At 43.0% G+C, this 17,439-nt stretch overlaps 1 protein-coding gene across 17 annotated transcripts in view; it reads right to left on the bottom strand.

Annotated features, from left to right (window-relative positions):
• Positions 1-17,439, bottom strand: part of SCIN (scinderin) — a 148,700-nt gene that overhangs the window by 15,975 nt on the left and 115,286 nt on the right. For all 17 annotated transcript variants that reach the window (XM_039525853.1, XM_039525856.1, XM_039525860.1 and 14 more), the window contains 3 exons: positions 4,207-4,299; positions 2,558-2,690; positions 276-364 (listed from right to left, as the gene is read on the bottom strand). In XM_039525853.1, the coding sequence (XP_039381787.1) occupies positions 276-364; positions 2,558-2,690; positions 4,207-4,299 (315 nt within the window). The remainder of the gene's footprint in view (positions 1-275; positions 365-2,557; positions 2,691-4,206; positions 4,300-17,439) is intronic.

Here is a 17,439-nt window from a genome sequence, read left to right as displayed (position 1 = left end):
GAATGAATAAGAAGCTTTCTACATTAGTGAGCCCTTTCACTGACTTTTCAAACTTTTGGATATTTGTGTGCACCAAATATTTGGAGAGTCACACATCACAATTTATAGGCAAAGTTATGAGATTTATTTTGATCAATTAACCACCACCCCCAAAACCTTAACAAAATGATTGGCTAAACTGATTAATAGAACCACATGCACTTTCAACAACTGACCAATATTTTTAAAAAAAAAGAATAATTGATTGTATTATTTATCTCACAAACGTACTGCACCTGGGTATTGGCAGGGTAGTTCATTTGTTGTATGAATTCTTCGGCAGTCTTCATGGCTGCCTTTCTCTCATGTGGGTTAGCATCTTTGCCTGATTAAAACACACGAGAAGATTACAGCAGGGGAAATGGAACACGTTCTCAGAAGGTGTAAAAGAAAAATCTCTGGGAGGAGTTGCAACTGAATGAGGTATCCTTTAGCATAGTTCAATCTTACATTTTGTTTGCCTCAAAGCTGCACAATGACAAAACTAAAGTCCGCTAACAGAGGTAGGCAAAAAGATTCACACCATGGCAAACTGCCAAAAATCAGATTTCTACTGATTTTGAAAATGAATAAAAATAATTTGTTCACTTTTTTTAAATGTGTCTGTTGCCTGGGTCTAGATAATCAATTATCATGATGTGTGCTGTGTTTAGAAAGGCTCGTCCTGCGAAAGCTCACTAGCTACCTGCATTGCTGGAAGGGGGAGGTGCTAAATAAGGTTGCTTTTCACAACCTGCCAAACCCATTGCCCATCAGCCCCTCTGTTCCATAACTTGGTTAAATGAAACTCCCTATTAGCCAGACTTCGGGATGTCACATGCCACCACTGTTCTTCACACACTGCTCCTTGTTGGGCTCCAAAGTTTTTTCGATATTCCTGAAACATTGTCTGGCACTGCACTGGATCCTGGTTCTGTTCCCCACAGCGCCATCAATAATTGCACTCTAAGGCCTAGATCTGAGTCTACTGAACTGTTCTGCTGGAGCCTCAGAACATTTGATTTTGAACGAGACAGTTGCTGAAGCAGCCTGTGTAGCACTTCTTTAAAGCTGTCTCCTCTGAATGTAGCTTTTGCAAGAGAGGTGTGAAAGAGAGCATTGGGAAAGTGGTGCTATCCCTTTAAGGCCAGGCTGGAGCCTACAGAAAGAGAGTGGAGTAGAAGCCAGGCAGGCTGCAGTGGGTGGCAGTTGCTTCCTGAGGCATCTGGAGACAAGTCTAACCTGATTCAGAGATCTGGGTGTGGACTGTAAGTTTGGCATCCTGATGAAATGATTGTGGTAATGATTCCTGGACCCAGGAACTGTGTTGTAAAGATACCTGACCTGATGAACTGTTTGCTCTAATGGTCCCTGGGTTGAAGCCTTAGTAAAAGGGACATGGTTAATGTGCATTGACTTCCCCTTGCCCCTGGGCTGTTAAAATGGAATCTATTGCTGCTCCACTTTGGCATTTCTAGGAGGGACACACCTGAAATGCCACACCAGGCCGCCAGGGACGGCCTGCATCTTCACAGACAGTCATTGCTGCCCCCAGTACAAGCATGAGGACTGAGACAATAATAGACTCACTGGATAATAAGGGTTATAACCAACTGTGTTGCTAACATAAGTCAACAAAGAAAGGATGCCTGGAGCAGCACCAGTGTACCCAAGGGGACACATAGGTGCTTCCCAGCTCTTCGCTATTTAAAAGATGCCTGGACACATGCAGGTGAGATTTTAGTCTGGCAAAATGTTTTCAATACTTCCTGGATTGGCTGCAGATGACTGGCGATGTATTATTTCTAATGCAAATGCTACAAAGCAACTTTATTAAGAACTGTGCTTAGTCAGAGAACAGAACACACTTTATACTGGATCTAATGGGAGCTCTGAAATCTGCCCAGCTCCAAGGAGTTCAGGTATTCTTGATTTTCCAATACTGTTCTATTACAGGGAAATGTGCATCAATGTAGCACCAGACACTGTTGCAAGCACCTGTGTTGGCACAGAGAAATGTTTAAAACAAGCAAAGAAGCAATAAAGTAATGATAAACATATGCTTTTAATGATGCGTGACATGTTGCATTTCAGTGCTGGCCTTACAACCTCTCAGCTGTATCTAACAATACTGTGTATGTGAGAGCAAGGTACAGTTTACATTAATTATTAAGCACTCAGCCTCTGGATTTTGTCCCTGATCATGATGATTTGTCATCCCACAAACAAGATTCTACATGATTCTTTATGCTTTCTTCATAACTGCTGTTCAGATCTTAGGCACCAAGCTGATAAATACCCAAGATACATAGACTGGACCCACTCCTTGCAAACCCATCCTCATGTGAGCAGTCCTTATCTACCGACAAAACTGAGAAAGGACTGATCAGGTGAAAAAGGGTTTGTAGGATGCTGTGCTCAGGCAGTATGTGGCCCATCTATGTACCCACATGTGCCGTGTGAACTCCCCAGGTTCTGGCAGCATTGGTTCCTGAGCGAACTCTCTAGTCACTGAGAAGCAGTGTTGGTCATCTCTTACCTTTCCACACAAAGATCTTTCTTGCAGCACCATGGTCCAAAATGAAACACTCTTCAGACAAAAGCATAGCCCTAGAGAAGGGGTTTTCCTCTGCAACCACCGACACCTTCATGGACCCACTTGCATCTGACACCTGATGAAGCAGTAATTTCAGATTTAGACCAGCCCGAGCTTTCACACTCAGACCACTTTCCGCTCCCCAAACTACATTATCTATTGCTTTACTAATCCTGTATAAGTGACTTCATATAATCCATGCGTTACTGGAAAGCTGTGAAGCTAATGAGAACTTTTTAAAAAATTGTTTCATTTCACATTACATCCAACAGAGGGAGCTATGCTATTAGCATTGTGATTTTTATCAGCTTCCTTTCTCACAATCTTATTAATAAATCACTTTCTACCCCACCCCTGCTTAAATACACGTTCTATGAATACCTTATATAATTAAAAATATGTGGATCATTCAAAATTGATAATTGTGGATAAATACACCTACACTCATGAATTATTCTTATGCAATGGGAATTAGTCATTTAAAGCCTGCTCTAGCTACCTATTCGCATGCACAACTAACTGCAGGTACAATCACTTGGAGGTGCAAAAAGGGAGGCTGGCTTAAATCCCCTTCTTGGATCAGGGCCACAGTTTTGAACAGCATGGTTAAAAACATTTCCTAGACCAAATCCTTGGCTAGCGTAAATCATTATAGCTCTATTGAATTTAACTTGAGCCTTACTGATTTACACCAGCGGCTGCAAACTGTCGTGGAAAAATTGACCACGCCTTTGATTTTGGGTCAGACACAGCCGTGAGGCACCTTTATTAGGGTACACAATACATTTATGCATAAATGGAAGGTCGGCGTATCCCCAAGCAAAGGGGAACCGCCGCCTTGAATAAACACACAGTCCTTAAGCTTATAAAGATAAAAACCACAACGTGTAATCATGCATTACAAATCTTATCAGCCTTATTTGGTATTTTTATCAGCAAGCCAATCAGAGCCCTTCTGGGGCCGTGACTTGGACCCCCCACCATCTAGGGGTTTTTTCCTGTTGTCTCTAGAGGCTCCTGCCTTTCACCATGTCCCCCCTGTCTTGTGATACCTTCTCTTGCACATCTTGCGTACTAAATTACCTAATGCAATTATTTTCCAATAGAGTTGTACAATAAGCACTTTTTCTAACTGTTATGCACACCTATTTGCGGTTTTCATTGTACAAGACTTTTCTGCAATATTGATTTTCCATAGCTAACAAGCTGTTATTTTAGGTCAAGTTACCCAATTACCAGTAGGCGTGGGTTCCTCTTTTTCTCCTGTTGGTCTTTTGATTATGCCATACAGGCTTCGAATTGTGCCACACGAGCTCTTACAAATCTTCCTAATGCCTTAAGGTCAAAGTGGCCTGCAGTGGCCTTCTGTTACCTATGCTCAGCTAACTTAGCTTGGGGCAGACAAGACACGGTTTCAGGGTAAACTCAATCTGGGGTATAGGGGGTCCCTGAAAATCCCCATCAAAACTGAAGGAAATAACAGGCGTCTACAGCCTAAAAACTGAGTTTAGCATACAAGGGATATTGCATGTCTGAACATCACTGTTTCAGTATATCTAGCCACAAAAGAAATTGAAAACTTTGGTGCTTACCATGTATAGTTTAGCAATTCTCCTGTTTGTGATATCAGCTGCCTCATCATCATTATCATCACCCTCACGAAGCAGTGGCTTAGTCCCTAAAACCTGTATACCAGAAGAAAAACAACTTTGCTGTAAAAGCAACAGGGGTTTCTTAGTAAAGGTACTTACATATTTTTAATATCTGGTAACTCAGCAATTAGACTGGATCATCTCTCTATATTATTCTGAAGAAATATAAATCCCATCTGTTGGCTGGCTTGACTGCAAACATACAGGTGTGTTGCCAGATTTGCAGCAGTATGGTACATTGCTATGTGCCATCTTCCCCACATGCCAGCTCCTTGGTTTTGGGTACGTTGGGAAGGGGATTCATTGAGAGAGCCAGGCCACAAGATAATTAAGAACCAACTTCATTTTTCACCTTCTTGGTGCTTTCTGTTTGTTTCCCTACATTCCAGTTTTGGTCATTCTTGCTTTGGCATTGCCAGACACTGAGCAGACCCTGATGTCTGGTTACTAAACAAAAGACATCCACCTCTGGGGGGTCATGTCAGTAGAGCTAGTTGAAATTTTCCCCAAAAAATGTTTTATCAGAAAATGTAGATTCGTTGAAACAAAAATGTTTGTGAGAAAGGGCCGGTTTCGCTGCATCTCCCGATTCAAAGAATTTTTGAAAAAAATGTCAGAATTGTTAAAATATCCTGTTTCAACATTTAAAAAAAAAAAGCTTTATTTTTCAAGTTAAAATGACTTTTCATTTCAAAATTTTAGTTCATTTGTACTTAAAAAGGCTTAAAAATAAAAAAAGGTCAAAACTGAAACAAAATATTTTGAAATAATTATCTAAACAAAATGTTTCAGTTGATCCAATCCATTTTTTAACAGATTATTAGTTTGTGAAAACTTTCAAGATTTCAATTTTCTGTCCCATTTCAGGTGGGGAAAATTTTTCTAAATCTCAAATGCTCTCATGGGATGAAAAACCCATTTCCGACTCAGCTGTGACCTAGTTAACCACCAGTACTTTAAGTGGCCAGTTTTACACCAGGGCTAGTTTTATACTAATGTATCTTTAAAACAAATTCACAATGCTACATTAAGAGTATACATTAAGTATACTCTTTATACATCAAGTATAAATGTCCAGGTATTCATTGAGAGAGACAAGGCAAGTGAGGTAATGACTTTTATTTGACCAACTTCCGTCAGGGGAAGGTACAAGCTTTCAAGCTTCACAGAACTCTTCTTTGGGTCTGGGATTGTCGTAGCCATGCTGGTCCCAGATATGAGAGAGACAAGGCGGGTGAGGTAATGACTTTTACTGGACCAACTTCTGTTGGTGGAAGGTACAAGCTTTGGAAGGTCCCCAGACCTGAAGAAGAGCTCTGTGAAGCTTGAAAGCTTGTACCTTCCCCTGACAGAAGTTGGTCCAATAAAAGATATTACCTCACACACCTTGTCTCTCCTACATCCTGGGACCAACATGGCTACAACACCACTACAGGTATTAACTGGCTTTTTGACTGATTGTCAGACCCTCTTCCTAACAACCCTCATTTTAATAAGATGTTTCCTTTTTGATTCACGTATGGCCAAATCCAGCAAGCCTTACTCAGGCCAATAATTTCAATGGGATTACTCTCATGAGTCAGGGCACCAGGATATGGCTTAGTATCTGATAATGAACTGTTAAAATCAAATATGACAGTAAAAACTTTTCTGTTGACAGTAGATTTGCATAGAGCCATGCTAAAACACTGTAAATATTTGATTACAGGGATGCGGCACAAAGCACACAGTTGCAAAGAGTTCGGAGGAAAAATACCATAAATATTTAATAAAAATCATCAGCCAACTGTATGATTTTCTGCCTTGACAATATCATGTAAGCTGGATATGATTGTCCTAGGTTAACCTCAAGTAGTTCACTTCTAACTGGATAAAAAACAAGAAAACAATGCTCTTAGCCTTTAAAGAGATGTTCCCATTAGCTTTTCCACAGCTAATAGGGTTCACTGTATGGATTTACAATGGCTGCAGATTTAATTATATTTAAGGTAATTAGGAGTAAATTTTCAGATTGGTGTACAGGCCGTGTAGCTGAATGACACATTATAATCAATGGGAATATATGGCAATAACTGGCAGAATTGAAAATACTCCCCATCATGCACTTTCACATTAAGTTATAGCTGTATGAAGCCTCAACAGGCTACGACCACTGGCTTTTTTTTTTTTTTTTTACAGAAAAGTCAGACAACAATAGGCAATAGGCACATGTCTTTATGTAAGCAGATATGGGATATATTTGAGGCTATGTAATGCTGAAATGTCTGTGAAGATCATTCTAGAGGATGAAGTGCTCATATTAATAAAATCTTCTTCCACCCAAACTTAACAAGGAAGATTTAATTTAGGATGACCTCTTCAATCAGGGCAGGCTAAGTACAATTCTGCTGCTCATTACTCATACAACAGGGATAACACCATTTCATCAACCCACACTCAATACAAACAGATTTAACTGTTTTTATTAAAGATAATGTTAAAATTAGCTAATACACAGGTTAAGGAAAGAATTTCTATACATCTTGGTATAATGCTTAAGTTATCCAAAAGTACTAAGTTTGGTTTAAAAGTCATAAAATACACATAATACATAATCTGCAATATCTCAAATTAAGGTTAATAAATGTAAGATACAGTTAAAATATTAGCATCCAAATATTTGGGTACATCACTCATAAAAAGTTATACCCAGTGTAGCTTATGGGAAGCAAGTATAGCATGAGTGTAGATTGTCCTTTAGTAACTGAGCATTGAGGGTAGGTTGTTTCTCAGTAACAGAAATGGGATGAAATTTAATAGTTCAAAGTGCAAGGTAATGCACTTAGGGACTAATAAGAATTTTTGCTATGAACTGGGGAGTTATCACTTGGAAGTGACAGAGGAGGAGAAAGACCTGGGTGTACTGGCTGATAACAGGATGACTATAAGCTGCCAACATGATGCAGCAATGAAAAAGGCTAATGCAGTCCTAAAATGCATCAGGTGAGGTATTTCCAGTAGAGAGAGGGAAGTGTTATCACCATTATACAAGGCACGGGTGAGACCTCACCTGAAATACTGTGTGCAATTCTGGTCTTCCATGTTTAAGAAAGATGAATTCAAACTGAACAGGTGCAGAGAAGGGCTACTAGGATGATCTGAGGAACAGACTGTACCTTATGAGAGGAGATTTAAGGAGCCTGGCTTGTTTAACCTAACCAAATGAAGGCTGAGGGGAGATATGGTTGCTCTCTATAGATACATCCCAGGGATAAACACCGGAGAGGCAGAGGAGTTATTTATCTTAAGGGTCTGTATTGGCCCAAGAACAAATTGGTATAAACTGGCCATCAACAAGTTTAGGCTTGAAATTAGATGAAAATTTCTAACCATCGGAGGAGTTAAGTTCTGGAACAGTCTTCCAAGGGGAGCATGGGGCATGGCTGCTAAAATGAACTCAAGAAATGCAAACTTGTCACAAGCTAGAATCGCAAAGGGGCATACTTGGGTGTGTGCCAGGATTTAAATAGGAAGGTGACATCTGGTCAAGATGACCTGGGGAATAGTGGAGGGCACACTGGGAAAAACACAGGCTGGTCCAGGTGTGAAATAGTGCAGTGTGGGATAGCAGAGAGAGGACTGCCTGAAGTAATATAGTCAATCCTAAATAGGGATGCATCCTCAAGAACTATGGTTATAACTATGTCCACATTATAGATTATACTACAAAATCAAAAATCACACACACACCCCTAACCAAAACAGTGAAACTGATATAAATAACATGTGGAGACCAGGCCTAAATCAACTTTATAATATTTTATTTGATCTACAATGATTAAATGAACCATATTTATGTCAGGTTCACAATACCCTGCTTCCTAACAGGGTTAGAGTCTGGTGGGTGCAGGCACTGTATGACTCTGTCAACATCATCTCCTTTATTGCTTCTGGGAACTGAAAACGGAAGAAAAAATCCTCTGCAAAGTCAGTTGAGTGGAAATAATTTAGTATGATGCTATAAAAGTGACAATTTTATCAATAAGATAACAAAGCCTGTACTGAATTTTGGCGTACCAGAGATAGTAGGTTAATCAGAATTTTGTTGTATAATTATATCTGCATATGGTTGGCTAGACTTCTATTCCACATAATTCTTCATCTTTTTATAGCAGTAGTCTCTGTGCTGTACATCAAAAGGAAAACTAGTCATGCCACCGCGGTTTACCAGCTGCAGTGAATAGGCTATCTCAGGCCATTGATCTTTCAGCAGAGCTACCCAATGAAGCCATTTAGGTAAATGGGAATTTTTTTAATGGCCCTGATTTACGTACATTTCCAGTTTAGTAGTGAAAACTGTGATAGCTGGTCACATAGGACCTGATTCTATAAACTCTTACACAAGCAGTCCCACTAAAGTTTGTATTCCTTTGGTTGGAACTGAAGCCCCATAATCCTTACTTAACACCACAGGTACAGTGGAATTCAGTAACTCTTCACTCTTCTTGCAGTCACCTAGAAGGGAATTCTACCTCCCAGAAAACATTTTAGATTGGCTGGGGGGAAAGGCCCTTATCTGGGGAGGCCCTGAACATCCTCCAGTGAATGGGGACGAGTAGGAATTGGCCACCTGCTTCCTTCTGAAGACTGTGAAGGGACCATTGGATCCAAGGAGGTGAAGTCAACCTGAAGACAAAAATGTTTGTGAAAGGACAGTTTTTGAGGGAGACAACAAGTTGGCTGTCAATGGCATCAAGCCATGACTCATGAGGTATTTGTGAACCTGAAATGCTGTTTGAGATTTTAATGGAACCCTGAATTCTCTCTGATTTCTGATGGTTTCATATTTCTCCTCCAAAATATTTGAGGTACAACTTAAATTTTCAGCAGTGTTTTCTGTCCTTGTTTAATCACCCTACCTCAGTGTGCATCTGCCAGCCTTCCAGGAAAGGTGCAAAATACAAAAGCAAGGTTCACTCTTAAGCAAAACCAAACAAAGAGAAACTTCCTACCCTGTAGGAATACTAGGGTAATGAATCCTGGCTAAATGCATTTCAGCAGCAGCGAGAGTCAATTTCTTGCTGTTTTAGCTACAGGAGTTTCCTGCCTTGAAATGCAGGCACACATCCTAACAAAGCAGACACTGACTGAATGGGAACACAAAGATTGTGGGGAGCTGAGAGTCTGGCTGGAAATATTACAGTTGAAGGAGAGGACAGAAAAAACGAAGTGTGAATCCCCTGAAACAATAGGTCAGACAAAGGTTAATTCAGGCTAATCTGCAATGACCAAACCAGTTTATGTTGTTGAATTTGGTTACACTAGCACCATAACAATATTTGTGTTTCCTCTTTATTATAGATAATCAGCCTCTGGGGCTGAAGCTGAGCCGTTTCTTGTGGCTGTGAGCCAAAGTATCTCTCAGAAAACTCAAATTTCCATCTTACATACATAAGGAGATTAATTTACTGCCCAAAGAGCAAGATAAAGAAAAGAAAGTAAGATATTTACAGAAGTCAATATTGTCTCATAGGTTTGATGATATTTTACTGCTCTATGCCTTTGAAAAGAAACAGGATTAGGAGAGTTTGTTATTTTCTTGCTTAACTCGCTGACACAAGGAGATACTGCCATTTCCTAACACTGTGGATTTCAAGCCCTCCCAATGTGCACAGATATCTATCACCCATTTGTGTGAATGCAAGATATACACATGCACTGGGGATCCCTCATAGTGGATGCAGAATGATTAGTGTTGAGCTACACAATCTCTGTGTGAACTCATTAGCACTCACAGGGGGTTGCGTGTTAATCTCCTAAACAGAGAGGAGGCTGTCACAGAGAATATGCCTCTACAATAAAAATCACCTCAAATCTCAGTTCAATTCCAGTGCTCTGCATGGAGACAAATTCTCATTGCAATGAACCAATCTGTTACAGTAAATAAAATTGCTCAGGGCTAGATTGTTCCTACCCCTAACAGGGCCACTGAGGGGAGTAAGAACTCTATCCCCTTCCCTGTGTGACCACACGAAGGCTTGCCCAGCTTACAACTCAGAGCCTCGGAGCTGAGGAGAAGTGGCTTGTCCCATGCTCTTTTGCCCCTCCTGTAGACCAGTAGATGGGGTAAAGCAGAGCAGCCACAGCTTCACCCTGAAAAGGGATGTGACAACTTATCTCCCCTTCTAGAGCAAAGAGGAAGCAGATAAGGATTGGTAACCCTGAGTCACAGTTTCTTCCCTGGCCTCCTGGGTCAGCACAGCTACACTGGACACAGCATTCATCATCTATTTTGACCTCCACTTACCAATACAAAAGCAGCAGTAACTCACTCTATTTCCATGACTAAAGTGTTACTGCTCTTTGCACACAGAACAGGCCAGGGGGAACTGCTCTCCTCTGTTAATGGGCCAGACTGAGCCATTAGGCCCAGCCCAGAGTAAGGGATGGTGGGGAGTTGCATTGCCCCAGAAGATGATCTGAAAAAGAATTGAGCCTCAGGGCCACAATTTTTACTCAATTTTAAGGGGGCAGCCTGTAAATTATTTATCCCTTTCTGTGCTACTCTGGCTGGTAAGTAGGGAAGCATAGCCAAGGCTCCTCCCACTACCTGTCCCTCGTCCCTCCTCTTCCCACCCCCCATCCACCTGCTTGTACCAGAGGCAGTCTAAGGGCTTGTCTACACTGGCAATTTACGGCGCTGCAACTTTCTTGCTCAGGGATGTGAAAACAACACCTCTCCCCCCTACCCCTCCTCCGAGTGCAGCAAGTTGCAGTGCTGTAAAGCGCCAGTGTACACAGTGCCCCAGCGCTGGTAGCTACGCCCCTCGTGGAGGTGGTGCGCCACGACCACACAAGCCAGGTTAAAGCGCTGCCATTGTAGACTAGCCCTAAGAAAGAATAAAAGAAGCATGTCAGGAGCCTACCCTGCTTGGGCATGAGCTACAGTGCCGCCCGCTGGTGTCCCACTATAAGGGCCAAGGTCCTAAAGAGCCATAGGAAATGCTTCATGACCACAAAGTAGAACCAAGCTTTAAGGGCTGAGGGTGACAGAAGAAAGCAAGAAGCCCCTTTTTCTCCCAACTACCTCATTCCTTGTCAGGCAGCACTCTCAAACGCAGCCACTAGTGCTGCCACCACCTCTTACTGCCCAGAGGGTGACTGGGTTTTGTGGCTGTAGGGCTGTGCTGCTGCTGTGCTGCTGCAGTGACCGACAGCGCGCTCACCTCGAGCCATGATCACTTTCTGCTTCTCAGGCATTAGCACAAACAAAGCATTACCAGCAAAAACCTCCTTTGACACTGGATGGTCAATTGAGGAATAGCAGAATAAATCTATTTGATTGGTTATCCACTGAGAAAGTTACAATCTTTGGGACTGCACATAGATTTGTGTCCTTGGAGAAAGGGAGGCAGGCTCAAGAGAAGGAAGCTTTCCTAAGCTGCCGCACAGACAGCAGGTTCTGACTGCAGTTATGTACCTGTGGTATTCGGAGCAGTAGCAGACTTCCTCATGTCTGCACCTCTCCCAGAACAGCAGGAGACCTCCCATTGACCTCAGTGGAGGTTGAGAATACAGTGGAGGAAATAATAAAAGGATTTCTAATATTTAAATTACAGGCTACAATTGATCAGGTTTCTGTTGTCTCTGGAGTTTCAAACATAGATCATAATTTGATTCCTGGTGCTATGCTTGGCTTCCTAAAAGTGGGGCACTGTGCTTTGGCAGCTTTCCATCGAACAGTACTTTGCAGCCATATTGTACAGGGTAATTTGAATATAAACTCTTTACTATTCTGATGTGGTAAAACATGCTGTCATTAATCTGCAACACTTTAAAAACAGACCTCGGGTAACATTTTGAAAAGCACCTAAGTGACCTAGGATCCTAAGTCCCATTTTCAGAAGTGACTTACCTAAAGATTTTTAAAGGTATTTGTATGCTTAAACAGGTATCGAGGCACTTTTGAAAATAGGCAGATAGGCATCTGGGCAATTTTGAAAATCCCATTAGGCATCTATTTGCATCTTTAAGCACATAATACACCTTTTTCAAATCTGGCCTTAAGTTGCATTTGAAAATGGGACTTAAGCACCTTTGAAAAATTTCCCCCTAGTTACTTCTAAGCAATAATGTATAGATAATAAGGTGCCTTTTTTTTTCAGACAGCCCTAACATTTTCTTATGTGTACCTACCTTCCTTTGTTTCTCTCTGCTATGCAAATAATCACACTTAGGAACTCCTTTCGCAAGCTTGCACACTCTTTAAATTCTCACGGAAGAAAGTTTCACTGTGGCACTCAGATTTGCAACTTATTCTGTTCCAACTAACTACACTGCGAAACCAAATATTTATATTCAGCATTTATGCCTACGTGGGATGCTACGGAGGGTAATAGATCATAGCCTGGGTGGTGCAGCAGAGCTGCTAAGAGGGGAAAGTTGGACAGCGCAGGACAGAAAGGAAGACTTCTGATACCAAAACATTTTCCACCTTCCTGGGGATTACTTGCGCAGAATTGCAAGACAAGTTCACAACATTTTATATCAGAGAACAGAGCTCATGGCAATTTGCAGTGGAGCAGGAAATTGTCCCTCCTGCCAACTGACCACAGAAGCACAGTCTTCCAGGCCTCCATAGGCCACAAGCGCTCTGTACAGGTTAGTCAGGGCCGGCTTTAGGCCGATTCACCCGATTCCCCTGAATCGGGCCCTGTTCCTAAGAGGGCCCCGTGCTCAAGCTCCGGTACGGTGTACCGGCAAGAGCCAGTGCACCGCACTGGGGTGGCCCGGCTTCCCCAGGGGGCAATTTAAAGGGCCTGGGGCTCCAAGCAGGGGCTGGAGCCCCAGGCCCTTTAAATTGCCACTAAAGTCCCACTGCTGGAGCCCAGGGGTAGGGCTGTAGGGCTCTGGGGGCTATTTAAAAAGTCCAGTACTCCTGTTGCTTCTAACTGCCCTGGCCCTTTAAATAGCCGCCAAAGCCCCGACGCTTCCCCAGGGATGCTTCGGCTATTTAAAGGGCTGGGGTGGTAGAGGCAGGGGAGCCCCAGGCCCTTTAAATAGCCCCCAGAACCCTGGGGTAGCCGGGGGCTCCAGCTGCCTCTGCCACCCCGGTCCTTTAAATAGCCGCAGGAGCCCCGCCACTTCCCCAGGGCTCCCACAGCTATTTAAAGGGCCAGAGCAGTAGAAGCAGGGGAGCCCCGGCCCTTTAAATAGCCCCCAAGCCACAGGATGCTGCTGCTACCCCAGTGGGGGAGGGAGGAGGTGGGGGCACTTACTGTACAGGGTGGGGTGTACCCCCTGTAGTTGTTTTTTCCCTGTGTGCTTCTTTCTTGTCGGTTTTTACAATTTTGATTAGAATTTGGCTCAAACGGTAGATAGGCTTCCATTGTGAATGGACCTCATCCAATACACACATGCCCAGAGAGATAAGCATCTCTTCCCTCTTGCCTGACAGGAGTATGTAGATCACCTTCTGGTGACCTGCCTTAACTCACAGACCTAAGAATGGTTTCGGAGTGGTAGCCGTGTTAGCCTGTATCAGCAAAAACAACGGGGAGTACTTGTGGCACCTTAGAGACTAACATTTATTTGGGCACAAGTACTCCTCGTTCTTTAGACCTGAAGAATATAATTTTCCAATATGTGTGTGTGCGCGCGTGTATATAAAAAACTCCTTACATATTGTCTGTACATACATCTTGCAGTGATTATGACAACCACTGAGACACCAGCTTCCATCAGAGATCTTACATGACACTCTTTGGTGAATTAGATCACCAAATCAGATCCAGGGGATCCCTGTAACCCTTATGCATCTCTGTGCCATCTGCTAGTTGACATCAACAGGTCCTTGGGTCAGAGGGAGCAAGGCACATTATCCTTCTACCACCTTCAGCCCCTTAAATGTGCTTCCTGCTTGTGGTTATGCATTATTAGCAGTGGGGTACTTACAGCAGCACATCAGCAAGGCAGGATACCTTAGTCCATGTCTGAGCACGGGCATGGTAGGCTCCAGCTGCCTTCCTTCTCAACCTCTTTCTTAGACTGCATCTGTTATGGTGTTATGCGCAGTGTTGCTGTAGCCATGATATTAGAGACAAGGTGGGGTGCAGTTTTCCTTCTCATCCACACTTGTGCTCTAGTATACCACTGCAGCTGCGCAGCCCAGTGAGTGCCCAGCTCACTGATACTCAGACCTTAGTGGTTCAGGAGCCAAATTAGCAACCAACATTACCAAAAAGAGCCACAGCAGTGTGAATTCATTGTTTCATTGACTACAGTACAATGTATTCATATTTAAACAGTAACACAGGGGAAATATTTAGTGCTGCAAAGAGCTGCAGGAGACACATTAAAGAGCCACTTGAGGCTCACAAGCCTCAGTCTGAGTGTCACTGGCCTAGCTCAAATAGCAGTGGCTTCTGGGAGATTTTGAATGGCCTTCTAGGAGCTTTGTCTTGTTTAAAAAACCTTTGGAGGTCACCTAGCCCTTGCGCCCTTTTTAGCTTCTTTATGTAGCATAAAAGAAGCCAGAAAGGGATTTTTTAAAGATTTTTTGGGAGTAGGATCTGGGTTTTATATTGGAAATTCATGTTGCATCTAGCCTGAAAGACACACATTTGTTTCCTGTGACGTTCTGTATGATTTATGGTGGTCGGGGCTTATGCTTCTAACAATATGCTCAAACCAAATCTTCAAAGAGAGTTGCCTATTTTAGAATGGTTTGTTAAATACTTCAAAGCAAGCCCCAGTGGCCTGATCATGTGCTTCTTCTTCTTAGCATATGCACAATATGCCTCAGGTGGCACATGACCAGGATTCATCACCAAATTTGGTCTGCAGGTTAGATCATTAGCTCCCCCAGCCTGGGCCGGATACTGTCAGGGACTGCGACGTGAACGCTGATGCGTGCACTGATTGAAGTCAACAGGAGTGTTCCCACTGATGTCAATGGGACCAGGACTAGGCCCCAAACAGTGAAACGTTATACAATATAGGGGAAATTCCCAGTTCCAGTAAGAATTTACAAACTGTATTTTAAAATGGCCAGGATGGGTGGGGTTTTCCAATGCTTAGTGTCCGCCTAACTACTCCCATTCAAGTCAAGGGGAGTTTTGCTGTTGATTTCGGTGGCAGCTGAGTTAAGCCAACACTGAGCGCTTTCAAAAATCCCATCATGTTGCTCCATTATAATGCAGCAAAATTCTCTTATGACTAAGAAGGTTTGCTCATGTAAAGTCATTCTATCCTAACTGGCCACTGTAATTGGATCTGGTACATCATAAGGTATTGAAACAATCTGGGAATTTCATCCTGCTTCACTATACAGAGAGGGTCTGAATCTCATTTTATGTTAAGGTGAGTGGGAATGTAATTAACTCCCCCTTTCAGGCCCCTTAACACTGCCAGGCTGATGTAAATGGGTCTTAGCATACATGAGAAACAGCTCCAGAACTTCTTTATATCTGGAGTCACTATAAAGTAGCTTCAACTCTACTCTGAAGTTCATGTTATCCCGTTATTGCTGATAAAATGCTTCAAATGATAAAGATCTGGGAGGACACTCCCTCCGGTCTGTCTGACTTGCAAATGTTTAACTCTCTGGGATGTCTCTAGGAGGAAGGATGGCCAGTCATAAAACACACTTGTCAGTGTATGCAAACACCCCAGAGCTCACTATTTGAGCCACAGAAGCTGGATAATGAAAATGGGGCTGTTTACCTGCTCAGCATAATAAAGAATAAATAATTCAGTTATGCAGAGGAAGAAAGCATCCCAGCTTTCATTACTGAGCCATCTTGGATTTAATGGTTTACCCTGAATGCTTACTTGTAACGTCAATATTAGCTATACACCACATTATTTTAACCACTTTATTGCGGGTCCTCCCTCCACTCTCATTCATTCTGAATCACATATTCCACTGTTTTCACTGTGGCTATAGCTGTGCTTGGAGCTGGGTATGATTCCCCGCTCACCTAGAAATACTCATGCTAGCTCTCATCGAGCTAGTGTGCTAAAAATAGGGGTCCAGCTGCAGTAGCACAAGCAGCAGTGAGCGGCAGCACGGGATAGCTGCTCTGAGTACGTACCCGCGTCGTTCAGGTGGGTTTATACTCAGGGTGACTAGCTCCTGCCACCACTTGCCGCTGCCTATGCTACTGTGTTAGCATGTGTATATCTACTTGAACTGGGAATGGCACCCCCAGCTGCAAGTGCAGCTGTAACCTGTACCTTTATCACCTTAACTCCTGACCTTTCACCTCACCCGACTCTTGTTATTTTTTTATTTTATGCCATGCCTGAAATTGGGGCCGGATCATACCAAGTTTCACAAAAGCGCTTAACTGTGTGCCCTGTGAGTAGTCCCATTGCCTTCAGGGGATCTACTCACAGTGTGTAAAGTTAGGCACATGCAAGTTTCTGCAGGACTGGGGAAAGTTTGAAAGATTTGCAGGGCAGAGTCTTGGCATTTAGGGCTACAGATATTGAAGTCAATGGAGCTATGCTGGCAGGGAATCTGGTCCTTAATATTCTGTTCACAATAACTGTGTTTACATATTTCTGCACTGTTATGGATTCACCAGTCAGGCCCCTGATATGAAGAGGCCTTCTCTATAAAGATCTCCTTTTCCCTTTTGCAGAAGTGAAAGGATATATGCCACCAAGGAACTGACTCCCTTCTTAGGCTCTCATGGAGGACTCTTTTGGGGGGCAGAAGTTGGGTTGTTAGGATTCTGGCAATGTAGGAGTGGAGAGTGAGCAGAGCTGGGGAAGGGAGCAGGGTGGACTACTTGGGAGTGGGAAATCTGGGGATATGAGGATTACTAGGAAAAGTTAATACAACTGCAGGATACATACGTTTTTCCACTGAGCTCCTCTGTACTGGAGAACATCCACTTAAGGGGGGTTCTCAAGGCAACACTGGTCAGGGGAGGCCCTGATGGGTGTGGTGCCATTGGAAGCATATTGTCAGGAGATAAGAGAACAGGCCGGGAGTCCTGGGGCTGGTGCAGAAAATGCAAGGTCTCCACATGAGGCATTGTATGGATTGTGGGGATTCTCTGGATGCTGGAGGGGCTGAACTGCAGTCATCCCTTCCTCTGTGAGGTCCCCCCCCCCCCCCAACATGAAAATATCCACAGGATGATGCACATGGAAATGACAGCAAACAGCTCTTTTTCTTTAGCC

This window comes from Mauremys reevesii, linkage group 2 (assembly GCF_016161935.1).
Source record: "Mauremys reevesii isolate NIE-2019 linkage group 2, ASM1616193v1, whole genome shotgun sequence".
In the NCBI taxonomy this organism is placed as follows: domain Eukaryota; kingdom Metazoa; phylum Chordata; order Testudines; family Geoemydidae; genus Mauremys; species Mauremys reevesii.
This window is presented reverse-complemented; position numbering and strand designations above follow the sequence as displayed.